Source organism: Nelumbo lutea, chromosome 6 (genome assembly GCF_056320005.1).
Source record: "Nelumbo lutea isolate HS-2025 chromosome 6, American lotus-T2T, whole genome shotgun sequence".
Lineage (NCBI taxonomy): Eukaryota > Viridiplantae > Streptophyta > Magnoliopsida > Proteales > Nelumbonaceae > Nelumbo > Nelumbo lutea.
Window position 1 is genome coordinate 2,542,747 of NC_142689.1, and position 24,032 is coordinate 2,566,778.

At 35.4% G+C, this 24,032-nt stretch overlaps 1 protein-coding gene across 8 annotated transcripts; it reads left to right on the forward strand.

The window, feature by feature from the left end:
• The first annotated feature begins 11,833 nt into the window (after positions 1-11,833).
• LOC148846821 (fatty-acid-binding protein 2-like) lies at positions 11,834-23,885 on the forward strand. Of its 8 annotated transcripts, XM_088948519.1 has the most exons (12): positions 11,876-12,011; positions 12,323-12,431; positions 12,920-13,530; positions 14,198-14,420; positions 16,991-17,066; positions 17,332-17,434; positions 19,131-19,199; positions 21,643-21,679; positions 21,770-21,844; positions 21,948-21,999; positions 22,375-22,419; positions 23,512-23,885. In XM_088948519.1, the coding sequence occupies exons 3-12, from the start codon at positions 13,013-13,015 to the stop codon at positions 23,607-23,609; spliced, it is 1,296 nt and encodes a 431-aa protein (XP_088804645.1). In that variant the 5' UTR covers positions 11,876-12,011; positions 12,323-12,431; positions 12,920-13,012; the 3' UTR covers positions 23,610-23,885. The 8 variants fall into 8 exon arrangements, 5 of the variants coding, with proteins under 5 accessions (XP_088804649.1, XP_088804647.1, XP_088804645.1 ...); XR_016100382.1 differs by lacking the exon at positions 12,323-12,431 and having other exon boundaries at positions 11,834-12,011; positions 21,770-21,851; XM_088948521.1 differs by lacking the exon at positions 12,323-12,431 and having other exon boundaries at positions 11,837-12,011.
• Positions 23,886-24,032: the final 147 nt, after the last annotated feature.

Consider the following 24,032-nt stretch of genomic DNA (forward strand, 5'->3'; position numbering starts at 1 on the left):
GTTTCCCCTATGGATTTTGCGTTTTATTAGAAATTAGAAAATATTAAATAATCTGTCCAACACTTCAAGCCACCACTTTCATGGTGGTGGCGTTCACTCTGAATCAACTACGAAGCTTTTTGCTAGTTTCATAGCAGAGATTAGATTTTTTTATGTTGCATGCATTTGGTGTCTTTGATTTTGCATTTTTCCGGAGCTAAAGACAGTGGAGGATTTGATTTAGTTACTTTGCCATCCAGTCAGATGTTTCTTAAATGTATTCCTTTTTCCTTCATGATGTCTGTTTTTTATTTCTCCCTCTGTTTGCAATGGAAATGTAGAATAGTTGGAGGAATTAGTACTGAGAATCCAAATATATTGGCTGGTTTTCCTCTGTTAGTTACTATGCTCTGCAGAATTTCTTCTCTTAAGTTGGAAATTATTTGTGAAAAACTGAACCTTTATGTTTTTTCACTAAAATGTCTTCTTCAATACATTATCCATAATCTGCTAAGTAATTGCATGCCATTTGTAGCAATGTTTGATTTAAGCCATTTTTGTTTTAGTGATAAAAAAATATCTCCTACTATCTATTCAGTTTTGGTTAGAATTATCTTTTTTGAAAGGAAAGCTAAGGAAAGTTGGACCAAGGTGTTAGGTACTTTATGAAGGAAGGAACCACAAACATTTTTTTTCTTTCGATTGTTTTTTTATTTAAAAATGAGCCATACATAAAAATATTCAACTTTTGGGGTGGTGCTTTGTCATATCTTCCTGGACCACAACAAGAGGAGTTTATGTGCAGGCTAAGATGGTCACTGGTTGCAAATGAGAGTACATGCAGATTTTAGATCTGAACTTTCAAACCACATAGTTAGGACTTAGGAGACAACTCCAGCTCAAGGCCTAGCTTTGGAAAAGGAAAAGGGCTAAGTCTAGCTAGAGATTAATGACCTTTTCTTTGTGACTGCTAGAAGCTTGTGGCTGAAATGTCAACACCATTTCTTCTCCTGCTAGAAGCATCTGGAAAGGCTGGTAGGAGTGATTGCATCTTCTCCTTTTCCTCAGTTTCATGGTTTGTGAAACCCTAGCATCTTATGTTGGCTTGAATATAAGTAGGAGATTTGAAGTTATTTTACATATTTTTTGTTTGTAATAACCTTTTTATTGATTATTTTGAATCAATTGAGCAATTGGAATTGATCCAACACAGAATTTGGAGTTCAAGGTTGTTCCAATAGAGTCTATAAAGAATTATCTCAATTCTGTGATTGCAGAAAGGCCGGCTTGCCTTGCTATTGTTACTTAATTGGCTTTATCAAATATAGCAAGTTCAGTCTTTGGAGAGCACTCTTCGTTTCTTCTTACCATATTCAATGCTTGCTGACTTCAACACATCTATTGAATGAAAAGTGTTGCTAACATTCTAATGCTTGACTTGCAAGGTGCGGTGAGGAAATTCAAGAAACCCAAAGTTGAATGTCCAAAAGGAAGACAAGTATCATTACCATCTGTGGTGTGTATCGTTAATATGTCAATTGGATATTATTGGAAAATTTGAAAGTTTTTAAGGTTCTTGTAATGTTAGTATGTCAATTGGAAATTGTATTTGAACAATTTGTTTTGGACTTTTTAATATAATTAATCCTTAAATAACTAGTTGTTTTTTATTTATCAAAGTGTTCATGTATCAATTGTCATAGGATTTCTAATAAGTAGGCATATTAAAATGCTGAATCATTAGAAAAATTCCAGTACCAAAAATGCTGAAATTAAATTGGCATATTTATTTTTTTAAAAGAAAAAGGTCTATACTGGCGGTCAGTATCCACAAGCTTACTATGAGCAAGATAGAAGTACGGGCCCTAAGGCGGCAGTGAATGCCTGCCAACTAGCTATTAACAAAACCAAAGGCAGCGGTTTGGACCACCAGCTTTACCAGGTTAAGCCGGCGGTCATGGAAAACTGCCACTTTTGGTAATTTTGAACCTTCTCTGACCTGGAAGGAAAGGCGGCGGGCATATGATCGCCGGATTTAGATATGCCGGCGGTTTTGAGACTACCGGCTTTTTTTCTTGTAGTGCATATTTCCCACTCTCTCGCTTAGCACTCAGCACGGTTATCTCCTCTCTTTCTCTCTCTCTTCCAATCGGTGGCGACCAACAACCATCACTAAGATATAGGAGGTCAACCTTAGGTATTAATTTTTTTCAAGTATTTTTTCCTTCTCCTTTGCATTTCTTCCCCTATTACAATAGTCACCATGGAAATTGAAGTTCCTTTGGCCAGTCTTAAGAAAAACGGTGTACCATAAGAGCAGAAAAAAAGTTCCTTAGCTTCTTATATGATGGTTATGGTTTTCTGTATAGGAAGAAGAAAAGGTTTTGTGAGTTAAGAATGAAGCGGGTGTAATCAATGGAAGCTCTAGAACTAACAGAAAGAAGCCACCCGCCAATGGCCAATGGATCAACTCCCAAGTTTCGTGTACGGTTTGCATTTCGTCTTTTTGTTGTCCATTATTTTTTCTTTTATGCTTTGTTATTTCTTCTTATAAATCCCATTATCTACATCTGTAGTAGGGGAGCTAACTGCTATGGCCCGATGGGCTTTCTACAATCTTGGCAGTGAGAGAAACGATATCAACATATCTACCCTTTTTTCTGTTTCATTTCATCTAATCCTATAAGCCAAGCGTGGCTGAAGAAGGGTTGAGGCTCTCTCTCTCTCTCTCTCTCTTTCTACATGTTTTATTAACAAGTTGTGTGACAATTGTAGGGCTGAGGGTGGAAGGGATACCTTATAGTTTATTTTCTTCTTTGTCTCCATTTTTATTTTTCAGTTAGAATTGAGCCTGTAAACCAAAGTTAAAGGGTATATTAGGTTTTAGAGCTCTTACTCAGTTCAATCAAGTCTTGTTAACAATATCAGCTCCAGATCTACTTCATAATGATCATTTCTCTAGCCTTTCTTCTATAGTTTGAAAGAGTGAATAGTATAAACTTGTGGGTGGTGGTTGTGGAGGAATCTCTTACAAGGAAAAGAGGTTAGCTCGGAGATGGGCTTGGAGAATGACAGTGGTTAGAATTTCAGTATTCGGGATAATCCTATTTCAATTGGGGGTACCGAAAGTTTCAATAATTGTAGTGGCAACGAAAATACGAAAATCAGGGGAGATAGATACACAAAAATTAGGATTGTCTTCACTATTCAGTGCTTAGGTATGTATTAATTAAGTCCATTTTTTATTTGTTCATTATGCAATAGCCGAAGGTCTCTGTTCTCTTTTGAATTTGACTTAGTGGGTGATAAGAAACTAAAATCCACAAAGGTTCTGCTCTACCGGTACATTAAAGGCTCCAAAATGGCAAAAAGTGTTTAATAGCTAGCACTGATCTGTTTCTCCTCTTGGTCCTGTCGGATGTCAATGCAGAGTGGAAGGATTGGACATTATTTGTTATTAGTATTCCAATTTTTGAAGTTAAGAATTATATGGATGTAGTATTAACAACAGGGTTGTTGGTCGCTGCCGATTGGAAGGAGAGAGAGAGAGAGAGAAAGAGAGGGAGAGAGGAGCGGAAAGTGTGAAAATTTTTGACATTTTTGAAATAATGTAACGGCATGGATAGGAGACAATTTCCTATAGCCCGCACGCTTTAAGTGGTCACACGAGGTTAAAGGTGCACCCTCTTTCTGTGAAAATGGTGCAGGAATGGCTTAGTTTAGAAAAAGTATAAATACAAATATATACAGTGCAAATATATAAAAAATACTATAAAATATAAGGTTTTACATTCTACATATTTTCATTTGTACTACTTCCAAACTAACCATAAAAGACAAACTCAAATATAAAAGGATGCAATTTACTTACGTTCCAGGTTCTATTTTTTATCTTTCATCATCATTCAATCAAACAAAATAGGACAAAAACTATATAACAGAATTTGCACACTACTTGTGATTGCTCACATCCACAGATCTGGACTTCTGGAGTCGTTGCACTCTACTCATCTCCTTTACTTTTCTCCCACAGTCGTTTGTGATAGGTATTCTATTTATTACACTTATAATGGGAAGCCTGTCACAGATTTAGGGGCCTTTGATATGTCTAATTGAAATATTACTTTGTCTTTTTGCGAATAAGATTTTCATGGAGGTTGTGAACTCCTTAATAGTTGAAATTGAAGTTCAGTACACCACTAACCTTGAAAATTTTATTATATAATTATTTCACTGATAAGTGTTCTGTGCATAAGCCATACATGAGATTTGTTTTGAGTGAATCGGGATTATTCCTCACACATCATACTTCACACCGAATACCAAAATAAAAAAAAAAAAAAAACATACTTTACACCAACCTTACAGTATGTTGCAGTCATACATTTAGAATATGCTTTAGGCACATGGCATATTGTTTAAAAAGTATGACTGTTTTGAAAAAAAAGTTATTATCTAGAACTTTCATTCACTCTTTTTTTTTTTTTTTTTCAATTTTCTTAAATTCACCCTTACATTTTGAAATCTTAAGAAAACTCCATGTCAGAGATATGCGGTTAATTAGTAAATTGGATGACTTTTGCAAAAATACCATTGTAATCCAAAAAGGTCCTTTACATTTTCTCGATAGTTGACATGAGAGACCTTCCATAAACCCTCTTCCATTCTAAAACATGCACAAAGGGTGGTCAGTCACTTATTTTTCGAAATCTTTCTCAAAAGTGTTGTCTCAAAATGGGGTGCCATCCATATTGTACTAAAGAAAGGTTTATGATCTCGGTAGAGAATGAGAAGTAGTTGTTCAACTATATAGCAAAATTAGTAGTTGATTTTTTTTTTAAATTTCTAAACAAGTATTAATACCATTGGAACAATTCCTTTACTATTGGAATCTTCCAACCTTTTGTATCAACATCACCAAAATTTCAAACTTATCAACCAAATCCATTTGGCAACCGACCTTGATTTTGGGTTTACTTGGATGCCCTAATTAATTAATGTGATTGAGATAAGAAAACAATTAAACTCCATAGATGAACAACTTATTCTACAATTAGGGGTGTCAATAGTATTCGAAAAATATAATTGGATCGAAACTAGATAATTTGAATATCTAATCGGTTGAATTCGGATATGACCTGATTCGATTCGATAAATACCTAAATTCGACCGATTATTTAATTTATATATATATAATATAAAATATTTAAATGTTTTATATAATTTATATAATAATTAAATTACATAATAGTTTATGTATTTATATACTTTATATAAATTAAATATATTTTATTTTATATATTTAATAATTACTTAAAATAATTAATTGGTCAAATTCAAATCGTATCAAATATTTGAATATTTAACTAAATTTGAATTCAAATATTAATTTTTAATATCTGTCAGATATCGAATTCAGATTTGAATATTACCTTATTCAATTCAAATTCGATCCATTTACACCCCTATCTAGGACGCAACAAAGGAAAGCTCTAACGACAATTCCACCATAAGCAAACGAGCAAAATTTTTGTAACATAATCGGCGGCGCAGATTTTGTTGTGACTCTACTGGGATAAATAACTTGCCACGCGCAGGAAACTCTATAACTGGTCAAGCCGAATTCAGAGCACTCATTCTAGGGGTCATTGCTGATAGCACATGGAGAAAACCGAATTCAGAGCACTCATTATAGGGCCGCTGAGTTTAAGTAAGGATAGTATGGATCAGTACTGGGCTTTGTATGCCATATGGGTTTGCCGCGGGGCCTTGTCCATTATATCATTCCGACCCAAGAGAAAAAGAAAATAACTCTTTCTAGTAATATCTTTTTTTCTTTTCATTAATTATTTTTAGATTGCCTCTTGTAGTTTCTTATGTTTTAGCTATAATTTCACCAAAACTGTCTATTTGTGTAAGGTTTATAGAGTTTTTCTTTTTAATCCTTAAGTCAAGCCTCCATCTATTGCAAGCAAAAATGTGTGTATGGCGCATCCAGTTGAATATTGGGTAATATGTAATTAGATGCCCTCAGAATGTGTAGAGGTTTTAGCTGTAGGATGTCATGTTACCACTAAACCACCTTAAATTTTATTAACCGTTATCAAAAGGATGAAATAAAAATAGAAGAGGAGGAGGTAATCCACCTAACCCATTACAAGGCTTAAAAAAGAACAAAGCATACAACTAGTAAAAGAACAAAGGCCATTATAGATCCTACAATGTGCAACAGGAAGTCTTCAAGTAACCTTTACAAAGTAGTGACTAAGGTTTGTACGAAGGGAAGCTTCCGGCCATAATGACCCAGATGAAAAGCTTCCAGCTATACTTTAAAGTTGTCTTTGGTTTAAAAGAAAAGTTGTCTTTGTACAGGTTTCCTTATATTTCTCTTCCTTTTTCTTACCTTTTCTTTCAAACTAAAGACAATTTTGAAGTATATATGGCAAAAAGAATGTTTAATACCTGTACTTCTTATTTTCTCAAAATATGTAGGTGGATCTGCCAAGAGTATTCCATCTTACCAAGAAGAATGCCAATGAGGTACTTGTTATCACTCAAAACGTCGGCATTCAATTTGTCTTTGGATAAAGCAAAGATTAAGGCCATCATGAACAACAAGAAATTCCTCAAGCCTGGAGTCACTATCCCCAAGAAGCTTTGAAATGCAAAACATAGATTATCAATATTATTTCTCTTGCGACTTAAGATGGGCTGAGGGCAACAAGGCAATTTCGCTTTCGAGCCAAGGGCTGGCTGAGGAGTCCGAGGTCTGTCATGGCTGAGGGCTGGTAGGTCAAACCTGCGAGGAGAGAGAAGACATCAGAGGCCCTGGGTGTTAATCCGAGGAGGAGACTCCGATGGTCAAGTTAATACGGGGTAATAGGAGGTGGATGAGGCTTGAGTTAGGAGTGCTCAGACAAGGTCACACAAGAAGCAATAAATCTCTTACTAGTCTAGAGTCTAGATGTTTACCTTGAGATCGAGGGTTGCCCCTTGTTTATACTCAAGGCCGCCTGGAAGTAGGTGGGCTCGGATGGTCAGGATGTGGCATGGGTTTGAGAAGCATGGCCATCTGAGGCCGCTGCATGCGGCCATACCATTGGCTCTGTGTCGCATGTCAACTTCTATTCTGCACACACTCTCATTGGGTCTGCCCTGAGCGCTGCCATCTGCCACGTGCGTACATGCTATTGGTCTGAGCCATGTGCACCTACATCATTTCTCATCACGCCATCCCCACACTTCTACCTAGATTGTCTTGGACAAATTGGTAAAATACTATGCACCTTTGTTTTTACGTTTGTCCCTTCACCTTAATTTGAAAACACAAATGAGGTGAGGTGCATGAGGAGGGATGGTTGTTGTTCATGTCCGAAAATAGGGGTGAGCATGGTGGGTTTTGGTTTACTTCAATCATATTCGTGACTAAATTGTATTGACCTGTTTAATAAGATTAATAAATATGTCAATTTCAAGTATTAGATCATGTAATGAAAAACTATTATGATAGATAAAATGACATTAAATGTTTTTATAAGTTAGTCTAGACAATGAATGATTGAAGGCTTATTTTACTAGTTAAATTTATTTATTATTTAATTAAATAGGTTAATCATATTGGTTTCATGTTAATTCAAGTCACACATGTTATTTATTAATATAGAATAAAATAGGTTAATCATGCCAATTTGAATTATTGTATTATGAGTGTAATAAATACATCATATTCGTGCTTGAAAATTTGACACGGTTAATTATTCTTGTTATGCCTACACGTCCAAATTATGGAAACTTTAGACAAGATATGAGAACAACATGAGAATACGAATTGCCCCCATAAGTGGATTATTGGTGACTAGGTCTAGGGCAAGGGCCTATGGAGCTACTGCTACCACCAATAACAGCGGCAACAAGGAAAGACTTTGGCTCTTTTGTTAACATGCTTTAAATGACATCTAATCATGAGTGAGGGTAAAACAGCATTTGCACTCAATTTTTTTTTTTTAAATTAAAAAAACAAATGAGTACCTGAATTAGTTAAGATATCTTGATGGCCACACTGTTTTTTTCCAAACACCCGAAGTGATCTTAATCCTTTTTCTAAGCTTCTAGTTGTTGGTTGGAGGTGGGCTGGAAGCTGAAGCTTTCTAAGCTTCTAGTTGATGATTTCATGAGAAATAGTAGAAAGCATGATAAATAATAGAAAGAGATGGATAGAAATAGAGAAGCAAGGAGACGAAGCTTAGCGGTGACAAAACGCGGCATAAGAGAGGACTGATAGTTTATTATGTAGAATTTTCATGAAAGCGTGTATTTATGCTTAAGTAGGAATATACATAAGGCTCCGTTTGTTTGTGATATAAATGTCAAATTGGGGTATTTAAGTACTTTGGTTTGCATTTGTGAGCATTTATTTAACATCTAAAAAAGTAATGATTAAGATATTAAAAATGTATTTTCTTATATTTTTGTATTATGAGGAGACAATATTAATAGACCTATTTTTTGATACAATTTTGTGCATTTCATAATTTTGCTTCTTGACCAAAGTTTAAGGAATTGGAGCATTAATGATGGGGCCCATTCTTTGCGTCGATTTCAAACAAATAAGATGAGTGCAAAAATGATTTAAAAATGTGAATCATGTTTGCATTCATGAACCGAAAAGAAGGTAATTATATAGAGTACATATTTTCTTTTGCATCACAACCAAACACAACCTAAGTATATTGTAAATAGTTGAGATTTTGTAGAAAAATGAGGCAAATCGAACTGCTGTGTCCTGTTGTTACTGCTTTTCACCAGTTATGACTTTAGTTTATTTTTACCAAGGTTTTTAAAATCAGACCGGACAAGGAACCATTATGGGACCGGTTCCTAGATTGAATGGTCCAACCATCTGGTCTGAATGGATGACTCATTTTGATAAAAATAAAAAAACAAACGATCAAAAGTCGTCGTTTGGGTTGACCACACGGGTCAACGGTTTGTTGACCAAATCAACGGTTTTTGGCAAAAAGTGGTTTTGGAGTGAAATGGAATCAGTGAGGTGACCGGTTCCCAGTTTTTCTAGTTTGATTGCTGGTCTGGTTTGATTTAAAAAACACATGTTTTTGCTATTTCAATGAGAGAGACTACATTGACTGATAAGTTCTCAAAAAGCCAATGGAGAGACTAGATCTGATTCTCACACCGACCCTATAAGCACATCCCACCATGTATCGGGAACAACTCCTATACTTATATGCTATTATTCATGGGAGATGTTCCCACTACATGGTGGGATGTGCCTGCAAGATCAATGTAAGACATGCTCTGTGAGGAGTAGATCCAGTCTCGCCAATGGAATGGATATTACAATCTACACAGATTCAATTTAAGAGTTGGGATCTCCTACCAAGAAAACAAGTTCCATCCCCCTACCAACTTCATTTAACACTACACATTTCATCATGAGATTGAGACCTAGTATAAAAGTGGGGCCTGCCATGAATGAGATGTGTGGTGTCATATCATGTTGGTAGGGGGTTGGAATGTATTTTGTTGGTAGGAGATCCAGAATCTCAATTTAAAAGTTTCTGTTTTTGATTCACTAAGATAATAAGAATTTTAACTAGTCCGCCCATTAATTTGGTTTCCTCACATTGGGCCTCGGTCTCTCTTGTTTCTTCTCGGAAGTGAGATTTCTTGATTGAGAATAAGATCTTTATAGTTTTTATATGATGATTCTGATGTTGTTGGCATAGTCTTAATAAACTTCAAACCTTGGAAAAATCCACCTTTAAGGGGCTTTTTTTTTTTTTTTGGATTTTGGGAGGAGGAAAAGTTGGTTAATGATATTGTGAATCCAATTGACCAAGAAACCTATATTCTTTTTTGTTTTAGATTTATGTAGGGATTAGGGAAAATTTATTTTCCTTGGCATCGTTTACTCAAGTAAGTGATACCCATCTTCAAGGTGGGTAAATAACTTTCCCATGTAGGGGAAAGTTTCCAATACTTAAATGAGACAAAAATGCCCTTTTCAATAATGGATTTTCATAAATAAAATGATCATTAGTTTATTTACTTGATAAATAAAAGAATATGGGTAAATAACTTATCAAATCGGAGCCTTAAGCTCTGTTTGACTATTGTAAAAATATAAAATTATTTTTTTGTGTTTTTAATAAGTATTTTAAGCTTATTATATAATTTTGGTAGAATATTTAAATAATTCTTAAATTTTTTAATCCAAACTTTCTTTAGATAAATATAGATAAAAAGTAGGGGAGAAGATAAATAGAAATTATAGATAATTTAGGGGAGAAACTCTCTACTAAATTAGAGATAATTGTGAAGATAAATAGGAATTAGAGATAGTTTTGGAGAAAGTGGGGGAGGTAGTTTAGGATCAATTTTAGGAGACGAGATTATTTAGGTTATTAGGAAAGTGCATTTCATTAGTTATTTCAAAAATGACATGGAATTAAAAAAATAAAAAAAATAAAAAAATGAGAAAAAATGAGAAAATTTTTTGACCACTTTGTTTTAATATATATATATATATATATATTCTTTTATATATTTTTTTAAGTTAAAATATAGAAAAAGTGAAAGAAGGAAAGTTCAAGATAGAACAAAATAAGGGAAATATTTTGCAAACCCAACCTTGACTAGGTAGACACCATTAATAGACGATCGCAAACCTCAATTTCTTCTTCGTACCTCAGCCAGAAGATATTGCAATAAACTCCATTTGTTTTTCAATCTTAGTCAAGGGTTGGAGTTTTGCAAAGCGTGCCTCTGTTTGTATGTGAGCATAAAAAACTTATGACCGTGTAATAAGTCCCACACATGTGAACAGGGATGGCATGTGAAGTGAGACGTGTGAAAACTTGAGCGGAAGCATGGAGAATATCTGGATTAGAACCTATTCTACAATTCGAGTAAAAGGTTTTGGGTTTTTTAAGCTATAGCTGGATTATAACCCAGCCATTTTGTCATACATGGAGAATATCTCATTCTCCTACATAGTATTATGTAGGGGGAGATGTTCCCAATTCATTGGGGTAAAGTAATTTGGGTAGCCGTAGGCATGAGACCCGGACCCATGTTAAAAAGAGAACTGATATTCTATTCTGTTTTGCTTGTGTGTACTCAGTTTGGAAAGAGTGCAAATACAAATGTGTAGAGTGCAAAACCCTATATTTTGTATTATTTTGAATGCATTTTCACTGTACATATTTGCATATATATTCTTTCCAAACTAAGCAATGTGAAAAAACAAAATTCACTATTTTTGTTATTTGCCGTTTTTGTAGAAAGGTCAGATGAATGTTGGACCTCAAATTGTATCTCATCATTACTTAATGCTCAGTTTGAAAAGAGTATAAATATATAGGCTCAGTTTGGAAGGAATACAAATACAAATATTTATAGTACAAATACATACAAAATAATATAAAATGCAAGGTTTTACATTTTACATATTTGTATTTATACTCTTTCCAAATAGAGTAATAAATACAAATTTGTAGAATGCAAACCTTATGTTTTATATGTATTTGTACTTTTTCCAAACTGACACTAAATAATTTCACTCATGACAAGTCTTCCGCTCATCCACCGCGAACTCACTCCTAACCTCACCCACGTTCTGCAAGTGCAATTCAAGAGTGGTTCGTCATTTGAAAATTTGAGGAATACTACTTTTGGGCAAAATAGTATTTTTGTCCCATTTAACGGCAAAAACTATGAATGAAACCTTAGGGGTATTTAAGTAATTAAACTATAAACAAATAAACACGGACTAGGGGTATTTAAGTAATTAAACTATAAACAAATAAACACGGACGGCAGACCATACCTTCCCAACGAAAAAACCGTGTAAAAGAGACCTGGAAGAGAGAGAAAGTATATTCCTTCCGTCACCTTCTCTTCATCTCTCCCTGACTCCCTCCTCACTTCCCTCGCGGCTCGCGTTCATTTTCCACCAATTCTATGCGGAAGCTCTCGATCTCGCCGTGGAATCCCGTCGGACGTTGTTCGAGGTTTTCTTCGAATCTTCATGATCATTAGCATTTAATCGATTTGACTGTTCGTGCACTAATGAATTCAACCTAGTTACAATGCTGTTTAAGCTTTGTACAGTATCTGCAGCTAAGCTTTGTTCTTTAACAACTTGGGAATTCTTGGTTTTCTATTAACTTAGGCTTTTCCCATCTCGTGAATCACTTAACCTGTTTTGCACCACTAGTAGATTAAATCATTTACTACTTTCTTTGCCTGGAGTTGTTGCTGGTCTGTTGAATTGTTGAGATATTGATTTTCTTTTGATGTTTTTTATTTTGGACAATTGCAGATAACAATGGAATTTCTTCCTCTATTGCACATATCAAATGTCTCTGTTTTCTTTGGGAGTAATGGGATTTTTCCAGATTCCAACATCCTATTAATGAGTAAAAGATAATGCACGTTTTTCGTTCAGGCTGAAATTTTTCATAGGAGTGTCAATAAATGAGGTAGTATAATACAATTCATAGCCACAAGAAGCCAAAGTACTAGCTTGGCGGGAACCCTATTATTCTCCCTCAACAAACTCTTTCTATCCAAAATTTTGGAGTTAGTAAATGCATAAACAGAATGCCGGTTGGTATGGACTTTCTGAACATTGTTTCTGCTGAGTAACGGACTCCTGAAAATGTATTGACCTTACTTGTGAAATATATATGACGCTGGTCTTCTTTGTACGGTCTCTATAAATTCCACCAATTTGTGCTTCAAAAAGTTGTATACGTCCCCGCCTAATTTTATTGAGCTTTCCTCATATTGTTGTAACCATTATTTATTGTCATTGTTATTGTTATTAGTATTGTTATCGATCATTGAGCACTCCAGTCTTGTATTGATATGCATGGATGCATGAAATTATGTATATGTTCTTTCTGTTGTTCTACAGGTATTCAGTCACTATGTTGAGCTTTTCATGGATTTCCTTCTTCCTGGCAGTTTTTTGTTCTAAAGCTTAGCATTAATCGGCACATAACAAACCATGTGGAATAGTTGGTCCTTTTTTATGGATCTTGATGAAGGATCTCAATACATTTTTCCTGTGGATCCCCTTGTTCTTCAAAGCTTTGGGGGCAATTTTTTGTCCAAGATTGGTTTGTTCGTTGACAATTCTCTCTATCAGTCCAGATGCTTATATTTCCATGGAGGTTTAGCACTTCAAGGAACTTTTGACTGCATTGCGAAATTTGCTGGAGCTTTATTTTTCTGGTTTTCATGTGGATCAAGTTCCAATGTTTATCACAATGTATCGGACAGCCTGCATGGATCAAAACGTAGAAATTGTAAATCCTGTATGCAAGTCAAGCACGTAAATTCTTGTAGACATAATCCAGCTAGACTGCACTTCAGTTCTAGATCAAGAGAAGCTGCTTTTCCTTTGTTTTTTGATAGGACAGTAAGTTCCAAAATAAGATACCTGTGCAATGAAGTTGTACAGCTTCAGTCCTTTTCTGTGTTCTCGCTAGCTGCTGCTTTGGTACCACCATTTGACAAAAGCTTGTAAGGTCTTTTCTTGCCCTTGTTTGTTTTCCTGTTATTTTTCTTTTTTTTTTTTGATAAATAACTAAAAAACAGGAATCGTGTAACCAACCCCATATAGTTGGGATAAGGTTTGGACGACAACGACGATGAACTGAGAAAATTTTATAAATGGAAATCAGCAATATTACAAGGCAATTAAAGTAACCCTTGGATAGGGTAGTGACTACTACCCTAATGGCCTAACCCTACAAAAATAAACAGATTACAAGCAAGCCCAATACAACTGATTTTTGTAGACCACTTGCTTGGCTAGAGCACCAGCCAACCCATTTGCAAATCTTTGTACCCATTGTATCTTTACATTCATTCTGCTTGCCAGCCATTTAATCTGCTTAAGTTCATTCCTGTTATTCATCTTTGCATGGTAGGTGTTCGTTTCTTTGACATAGATCACTTGTTATGGTTGGTAGATTTTTCCTTGAATATCCTGTGCCTTTTAGAAGGGATGAAAACATGATATCTAACATCCATTCAAGCAATTGAGCTTTAGTTTTTTGCATGCAACCTTGTTGATCATGAAGCAGTAAATAGATCTTCATGAGAGTGTATGCTGGAGTTCAGTAATATTATTTCTCTGTTTTCCATATCAATTGCTTCCTACTCTAACATTTTCTTCTGGTTCAAGATCCCCAAAGGTCCTTAATGTCCCAGTGGAGAACACTGATGTAGAAATTAGTGGGAACGTGAATCAAAGATCCTCTGCAGATGAGCACCAAGGATGTGCTGGTTTTTCTTTTCTGGACATGAACTGGAGCAGGGATACAGTTGAGCCAAGAACAGGCGTTAAGTTCCCTATAGTTTTAGACAACATTCTAGCTGGGGAAAAGAGATACACTTTGCCTTCTGAGGTTACTGTTCTGCATTCCACCATTTGACTTTCTATGAATTATTGAGGTTTTCTTTGCGACATGGTCAAACAACCACCATATAAATGATCATAATGATTATGCAAGCTGAAACCTCATCTTTTTGTGGTTGCTTGTGCTTTTGAAAACTTTCTTTCACTGGTATTTATGATTTATTTGGATGAAAATTTGTTTCCATTATGTGCCCTAGCCATGAGGTCTTAGACATTGACTTGCAGCATGGGCACCTATTATATTGAATGATGACTTGAAATGAAGATGATTGACTAGAAAATATAAGGAGTTAAATTGATAAATAAATCTATAGAAAATTTTCAAATCTTGCATGTGCAATTTATAAAACTTAATAGTATATAAGTGATCACCCATTCTTGTTGGAACAATAGTAATATCCGATATTATCATTTTTTTCCAAAGCTTTGGGGTTTCATTGCCTCTACTGCATCTTGGAATCCTATACCAATTAATTTTACTGTTACTCCTGCTTTTAATTTTCTGGTGGCAATGCTTTAATAATAGTAGGAGTAAAACAGAATATATGCAATTGTAGATTTAATAATAGGAGTGGAGATCAGGGTACAATAGAGGTTGTTGGTCCATAGAACAATAGAGTGAGAAATGATTTAAGGGCCCACAATTTAACATTGGATGGTACTGAGTAGAACAGAATGGGAGAACAAAATTCATGTAGCTGGCTCCATATAGTTGGGAGTTGGGACAATGCTTAGATGATGATGAGTCCAATTAGGGTCAAGAGGGATGCCTATGGGGATGTTAACAACACATAATTATCATCTAAATGTGGGGATTTGATGGTGCATGATTTTGTTTTTTGAATAAGTTTAATTTTACTTCTTAGTGTCCAAGTAGGGTTAGGACTCAGGAGGGATGCCAATGTGGATGTTAACCAAGTCATGATTATAATCCAAACATGGGGATTTGATGATGTATGAATTTGTCTTTTAGTAATTGACTACTAGCTTTTAACTTCTCACTTGTAATAAAGCATAGTTTTCAAGGTGCCAAGGTGAGGTTAGGTGATAGGGGGCGCCTTGTCGCTTAGTAACCTAGGTGATGAGATTTTTTTTTTTTTTAGTCTTAATCTTTGATGAGGGGTGATTTGGCCCTCTAGTAATGCTGCGCCATGTGGCAAGTCCGAACCATTTAATGACACTTGGTGCCACATGTGGCTGGACCTCATCCGGCTAGGCCGGCCTAAACTGGCCTCTATGAATTAGACCTTGACCAATGGGAAGACTTATAGACTGCTTAACGGCACCCTGAAGCACACCACCTCGAAGGCGTAGGCAATCGACCTGTCTGCCCCAATCTGGGAGGTCATGAGAAAGTATGTGACCATGTGAGCACATGACAACACATGTTAGGCTACTTTGGCATTTCTTGCTTGTCATAGTAAGGCAGTAGACCTTAGAGGTAGTCTCTATTTTTTATATGTTAGTGGGTTGTTTTTGTATCACTTGTTGGGTGATTTGATTTTTTGTTTGAGTAGCACGTATTTTATTGTAGGGTTCCAAATCACCTAGGCATGCACTCATTCAATGATTTTTCTTTTCATTTGGTTGATAACATGCTTGTGTTTCATTGGAAGGTCACATGAAAGTATTGTGGTTGTGTGAACTTATTGTTCAACATGTTAGACTACCTTGGTGTTTCTAAATTGTCATAGTAGTGTAGCAGACCCTAGAGGCAATCTCTATTTTTTCACTTGTGTCTATGTGAACACATTGAAACCAAATCATCAAGTCAACTCATCGCTCCACATGTTAAGCTATCTTTTTATTTCTTGATTGTCAAAGTAAGGCAGTGAACCTTGGATGCATGGTTTTCAAGGTGCTGAGGTGAGGCTAGGTGATGCTTTTTTTTTTTTTTAATAAAATCTATCTTTCACTATTACTTGTTTCCTAGCCTCCTAGGTGAGGGTTTTTTTTTTTTTCCAAATAAACCATGAATTCTAGGATAATTCCTTAGGTTTCATAGCAAGCAGCAACCATCCTTTGCTATTAATTGTCTATAATCTTCATAAAAAATATATAAGATTCATTTGAAACATAGAAAATTAACATATTCATGAAAAAATAGAAGAAAGAAAAAATAAATTTCAGAAAATAGAGGGATTGAGCCTCTATGTAGGAAAAGAAGAAAAGAAAAGAAATGATGATGGGTTCAAGGAAGTATATATGTTAATTTAAACTGAATAATTTAGTTTCATAATGTTTATTTTATTATCATAATATCAAAAAGTTAAGAATATAAAACTATCTACGAGCATCATGTAAAAAATATCTTGGTGATTAAGTAGATGACCCTCCATGAGCGCTATATAAGGGGCACTTTTTGAAAGGATGACTAACAGAATACATGTGAATTTTATAAAGCAAATACAAATTTGCAGATGATACATTTTTTTGGGTGGTTTTTTATTTAATCCCATTTGCACCCCAAATGCTACTGGTTTCTTTGATTTTTTTTTATTTTATTTTTTTCTGGTGTGTTGTCAGTTTTTTATAAAGTAACATCCACTTGCATTTCAGGTCCTTGTTGGAACTGGTTCCAGAACTATGACAATTGTCAAAATAAAATCTCTGAAAGTTTATGCATTTGGCTTTTGTGAGTACTTCTAGTATTAAAACCAAAATCAATTCTGCTTGATGTTTTTAACTTCTAGTATTTTAATTTTAGCTGGAATGAAGAGCATAATGGTGATGATTTTCTTTGTTTTTAATTTCTTTTATTTATTTTGTGATAGTTTTCTTTTTAACTTTTTTGTAGCTTAGTGCACCTGTTCGGAATTTTCACCCTACATTTTACTAAAGTTGATTTTTATATGTTTCTCCAATAATCAAATTATTCTTGGTTGGTTTTTCTCTTATAGATGTTAACCCTGATTCTGTCTGTGAGGAACTGGGTCCAAAATATGCTTCTATGTCAGTCAGTGAATTGAACAACCGGCCGGAATTTTTTGAGGATCTTATCAGGTATTCTTTGTATTGATACCCTGGGAGCATTTGAGAACTTTGGTTTGATAATCTAATTCACAGCAATTAGTTTTCCAAATTAATCTATGATTTCTTCAATTTAAAATTTAAAATTTGAGTCATTCCATGAGTAACAAGGACTTTCCTTGAGTTGCAACCTCTTGTTGTAACTTTGTTCTCATTTAATTAATAAATTCTTTTGTCTGTTGCTGGTAAAAACAAAAACAAAAAAGAATATCCTATTGCTAGATCTCATGTCCTGTTTACTTTTTAATATGTGAAGGATTTTTATTAAAAAATAAAAAAGAAGAGATTATAGTGATTAAAGCATCAAAACCACAGTCATTTATATCCATATGCTGGTTTGGAGACATTTCATTTTTTATTAGCAGTGTACATATGTGAGAGCCCAAAGAAAATCCATTTTATGATAATAAAAGTTAATTACTACTTACTAGAAAGGGCAGCCCAGTGCACAAGGCTCCCGCCAATGTGGGGTCTGGGGAGGGACAGATGTACGCAGCCTTACCCCTGCACATACAGAGAAGCTGTTTCCAAGATTTGAACCCTGGTCACCCAGGTGGCCAGGTTGCAATGGAGTAACCCAACTGTTACATCAATGCTCACCCTCTAAAGTTAATTACTACAATCTGTTTAAAAAAAAGTTTATGTGCAGGCAGATTTTGCCTTTCCAAAATAGTAATGACATTAATGGGGTGTCTATCATTTATCAACAATTGAGTCTTCTATTAGTGCTTTTGGCTCCATTCAAAATTAAACAAAGCAAAAATTCATCGAAAATTGAAAAGTTGAATTTATAATTTGAGGCACTATGGCAGTGTCAATTTAGAAAAACAGAAGATTTCTTTTCAAAGGGAATGCATCCAAAATATTCGAAATCCATGTTACTGGTAATGATATCTTGATTATATGCAAATGGGATATACCATGCTACCAGTTGAGTTACACCACATTTAATTGTAACTTTGCTCTGTCAAGGGGAGTTATGCCTCATAGCCAGAGGTATAACTCAACACAACTCAACTCATCCTTAATACGATTCATTTGAGGGATATACATGAATACTGTCCTGCTATTGTGCTGTGTTAAAAGCCATGTTTTCTGTCATTTATAGGCCTAATAAAGGTAGTCATTTATAGTCCTAATAGGTAGCCATGTTTTCTGTCATTTGTGGGGTATATATTGACTAGGCTTTCTGGTTCTATATCTTTTTTTTTCTCTTTTTATTTTCCTAATTTTTTAAAATTATTTGTAGTTTTGTTAAATGCTAGCAATGTTTTTGGTTGGAAGCATTCAAGGCCTTAAGCTAAAAAATATTGTTCATATATTTTGTTCCAATATGAATAACAATGTAGTGATTAAATATGCTTTACTGTACTGGTTATTTTCATGTGAATTATATCTCTGAGGTGTACTTTGTGATAAGTGGTCTGATGCCAGTGCAATATTTTACTGGATTAGTTACTAAGACAGTCTAAAACTATGCTTCCTGGAGTGTGGCGTATTGTTTGAGAAAAATGCTTTAGATTTTTTGTAAAGTTTCAAATGACTTGCAAAACAAATATTGTTACTACTTTTCATGCATCTTTAGAAAGAACTTGGGTTTTCTTTTGCACATTGTCTACAAGTTAGATTTTGGCCTTTCCTTAACGTGGTCTTTGTGAGAATATTGCAGGAAAGATATTCATATGACTGTTAGGCTTGTGGTCAACTGCAATGGACTGAAAATCAGTACTGTTCGAGAGTAAGTTATATTTGGTTGCTCTACTAATTCTTTGAAATCTTATACACTTATAAAATTCTCTTTTGGATTGATATGACATTATAGCAAGAGTTGAATTTTGGGGAATTAACCTAGAATAGATTGTTTTATTATAAAAAGGAATTGCAGTCTGTAATGCAGGCCCAAAAGCTGACAAAAGTGAAGCTAAACCTGTACTTTCTCTAGGTTTTTGTGTGGCTTTTGTGAAGCTAAACATGATATGGATTGATTCTTTCAATCAAATCTTTGATTGAATTCTTAACTTGTGGTGACCAATGGTGGGAGGATCCTCAATATTTACTCTAGATCCTTGAGATTTTTTAAATGTGTTTTCTTCTTTGTAAGTATTGTTAGTTCTTTTTTTTTTTTTGAAAATCGCATATTTTAAGTAGCGGTGCAACTTGGGTTGGGTAGGGAATTTCTTAGATTTTTAATGGGCCTGAACCCTAACCTGAGCCCGGTGTGATTGAAAATCTTCAAATCGAGCAATCCGATTTGCAGCCCTAAATTTACAATCCTTAAAGATCTTCAATCAAAAGAAAGAAAAGATCCTAAAAGATCCATCCTCTGTCTGTCTAAATAAATAAAGGCTGTATGGTCTGTTTCCAGTTTGACACCGTTCCTTATGGACCCATTATTTTCTTTTTCTTCATCCTTTTTAAGATGGTTTGCTTACAACAACCTGCTGCATAATTTCATCCTTAAACTCCAGCATCAAGCCCAGTTGATTATCCTTGTTTTCACTTCTCTGACCCTTAATTCCTGTATCAGATTACCAACTACTTGTCTACTTCTCTGACATTAGCCTGAAATGTGTACATCATCTAGCATTGTCATGAATGATCCTAGCTAGCTCAGTTAAAAGATATGGATAATACAAAATTAATTCCTCATTTACATAAGCACAAAGTCAGGTCAGTTGATTAGTGGCCTTAGTCTCTTTACAAGCATGTATAGTGGCATTTATCAAGGTTTCCCCCCAGTGGTGAGATAGATTGGACAGTTTACAGATGGCAGAGCCAATGGCCACAATGTTCATAAAAGTCCTCTTCTAGGCCATCTTTAAACCATGCTCAATGCATTGGGGCTTGTGGTGAGTGATACATTATATCAGGGATTCAAATTTTTTTATTTCTGATTAGGCCCTTTTTGCCTTTGATATTATCATCCCAGAGAGGGAGGGTGGGCCTTGGCACAACGGTTGGGTTGCTCCATTGCAACCTGGGTGACCAGGGTTCAAATCTTGGAAACAGCCTCTCTGTATGTGCAGGGATAAGGCTGCGTACATCTGTCCCTCCCCCAACCCTGCATTGGCAGGAACCTCGTGCACTGGGCTGCCCTTTTTATTATCATCACAAAGAGGCCTGCTAGGTAATAGCTCTCAGCATTCAGCAGCCAAAAATGGAAGTTGATATTCCAACTCGGAGCAAAGTTGCTTTTAGATTTTTTTTTCAAGAGAACGTAAAGTTTAGTATTCATATCAATAGAAAAAGGTTGGATCTGATATAGTGCTAGGATTGTTTGAAGCTTTCCAAGTTGGCCAAAAGTGTATGGAGATCAATTCCTGCAGCAGTGATCAGCACTATCTGGGCGGAGAGGAATAATAGAGTGTTCCATAACAAGGCCAAAGAAGTAGACAGCCTCATTTCTAATTCCTTTGGAAAAGTGGTTCTTGGACCGCATCTATAAAAGGTTTCCAAATCAGGGAGTTTGGAGCCCAGCTGATCTCTAGAAGTCTTCTTGAGTTGTAATGTAATCTGGGTCTCAGGCCTATTTTCAGGGGGCCTATTTTTATCCTACTCTATTTTCTTAATAAAATTACCTTACATTTTTTCAAAAAAAAAAACATGTAAAGTTGCTGTACACAGGGATTTTACAATCATTGCCCATGCAGTCCCATACCCCCAAACCCTGCTTTACAAAAAGGTTTGCATATACAAAAAAGAGCTGTAATTTTATATCCTTAATATAAGTCATCTTTCATAGAAAAAACAAGATGAGATCCTCCTTTCCTCCCCCTCCTCCCTCCTCATCTGTCACCCCCCTCCTCTTAAGGAGGCTTACACCTCCTTGTGCTTGGGAGGCTTATGCCTCTTATGTTCTGAACTACTCCTCATGCCTCCAGGTAGTGAAACACCTTGCGTCACACCTCCACGTTTTAAAACACTGAAGCTAACTATATGAATCCTTCAAATTGGATTGCATGTTCTAATTGCATTGAAGAGGAAACATGCATCTTTTTTCATGTTTGGCTTGCCTCTGGAGAGAGCTGATAGTATTTAGTTAGTTTCTGAAGTCTGGATATAAATTGCACATGAATCAAATAATGACTATAAGGAAAGTTGATGTTTTATCTAATTTACGTGTTTCAGTTTCTTCCTTTTCCTCTTCTTCCTAATTATATCTGCTTATTTTGTTTTTCTAGTGCTTTTGAGAAATCCCTCCGAGCTCGGTTGATGAAGGTAACCTTTCTGCGGATATAAATTTAACATTTATTTTGGACGATCCTGTCAACCTAACATGATCTGGTGACTGTCTTGTTTACTGGTTAGGTGAACCCCAACACTGATTTTCACTGCTTGAGAGCATTTGGTTCATTTTTTGTTCATGATATCTCATTACCTGTGGTAACATGTAGCTATGCTTCATATTCCTCCCATTTCTTTTTTTTTTTTAATTTTTGATAAATCATTGAGGGTTTGTTTTCATTGTGAATCATGTAATTTGCAGGGTACAACAATTGATTTTCGACAAACAGCTGATGGCCAGCTAATTACAGAAAGTGAGTAATTATAGAAGGAAAAAAAATCTGGCATGTAAAAGCATACACTTTTGCATATCAGAAATAGTGCATGCACAACTACCTCATACAACCAAGGAATGATCTCTTGGTTGTATAGATTTTGGAAAGGAATAGGATGATGGGTTCCAAGTTGCATGTATTATGATTATCCAATCTGGTCAATTTTCAAAGTGCGATCCATTTATGGAGGATCTCCTCTATTCTCACCTTTTAAGAATCATATACCTCTAAGCCATTTTTTCACTGTCTATAAGACAGGATCATCTTAGATCATCCAGTTGAATACTTGAATTGTCAGCATTGAAGTTATAAGCATTTTATCTCTTGGTTTATGGAGCATATCTATTTTTGCAGTTGCTGGAAAACAGATTGGATCAGTTCGTAGCAAGGACTTGTGCAGTAAGTTAGATTTTTCTTTCCCTTCCTTTTTGTTTATTTATTTTTTACTCTGCTAGGGATGATCATGAGCTAGGCTGTGTTTTGATGGAGGTGCAAAAGCACTCTGAGATGCCCAAGCCCAGACTGGCCCACACTCTTGACCTCAATAATATATGCCCAAGCCCGCTCCTATTGCTCCGATTGAGTATCTGGGCTTGCCCATACAGGTCATTAAGGCATTTAACCTATGACAACATCAAAACTAAAATTTAAATTCATTTGTGTGTGTGTGTGTGTATCTTATCAGTTGCTAACTAGTTCTCATTTTGAAATCACAATTGTTCTCTTATTAGAATTTTAAATTGGGTTAGATTTGTAAATCAACACAGACACACAATATAACGATATATGTTTAAATTAAATCTTTAATGAAAATTTGTATATATTAAATCTGGGGTGGCCTGGGTTTTTGGGGCCTTAGATTTAAGCATCGGGCCTACCCCACATTGTGTGTGGGCTTTGATGGTCCATGTTGTTCCAGGCTTGGATGAAAGATTTATGTCTGGGCTGAGAAATTTCTAGATGGGGTAGGCCAGGCAATGTAGGCCAGTTGGATTTGATCATCCCTGGTTGCCATTATAATAATGCTTTTGGAACCATCAGAATTGTATAACCACCCGGACTGGTGTTAGCCTTTAGGTTGTATTTACTGTAAGTTGAGACACAAGTTTTGGGTAGACACTGTCAAGAGCCATGTCTTCTGTTAAATCATCAGTCTTTAAATCATTTTTTACCACTTCAGAGTTCATTCCACATTTTCAATAAGGTAGGAAATGAAAAATGAGAAATTATCTATCTTTTTATATTCCTTTTTTGTTTTAATTTGGGGAGAGGGGAGTACTATTGTGACCCGGGAGATCACATTGGGTTACCTGACTTCCCAGCTTGATTGAAACCATGTTAAGAGAAAAGGGAGGGGGGTGCATCTGCGCTGGTTTCCCATTTTTATGTCTGCTAACAAAATAAGACTGAGCATCTGATCTTCTCATGAGGTCACAGTAGGATTCCCTCTCCCAAAAGAAAGTAATGATGTTCTAACTTATGTTAATGCAGGAGCTTTCTTTGACATGTATATTGGGGACGCTCCTGTTTCTTTAGAGGCAAAGGAAGAAATTGCTAGAAACATTGTTAGTATTATAAGGCGATGCTGAGCTACTTGCGCCCAGCTTTCATTTTGTGTTCTGACATTTTTATTCAGTCCAAATAGTGACATGGTGAGCTGTTGAATGCATACTGCCAGCTTGTACTGAAGAAGCTTTTGCTTGTCTAAACTAAGTCATTTTGTTGCACCATGTGATCAGGTAAAGAGAATAGCAATCTTATAAATTCACAATCAACCTCGTAGGGGTTATATATATTTGTAAAAGTAAGGGTTTTATCAGGGTCTCCCAGCAAAGAGTTTGCAATTCAAAAATTGGATTTTGTTACGATCTTTTTTTTTTTTTTGAATAATATCCATTTTTGGGCATAGAAAGGAGAAGTGCTTCATTTGGAGAAGTAATTTCTACTACGTGTTAATGGCAATGTAATGTCTTCTTCATCTTCAAATTGTAAAATGCAAATACATAATGAGT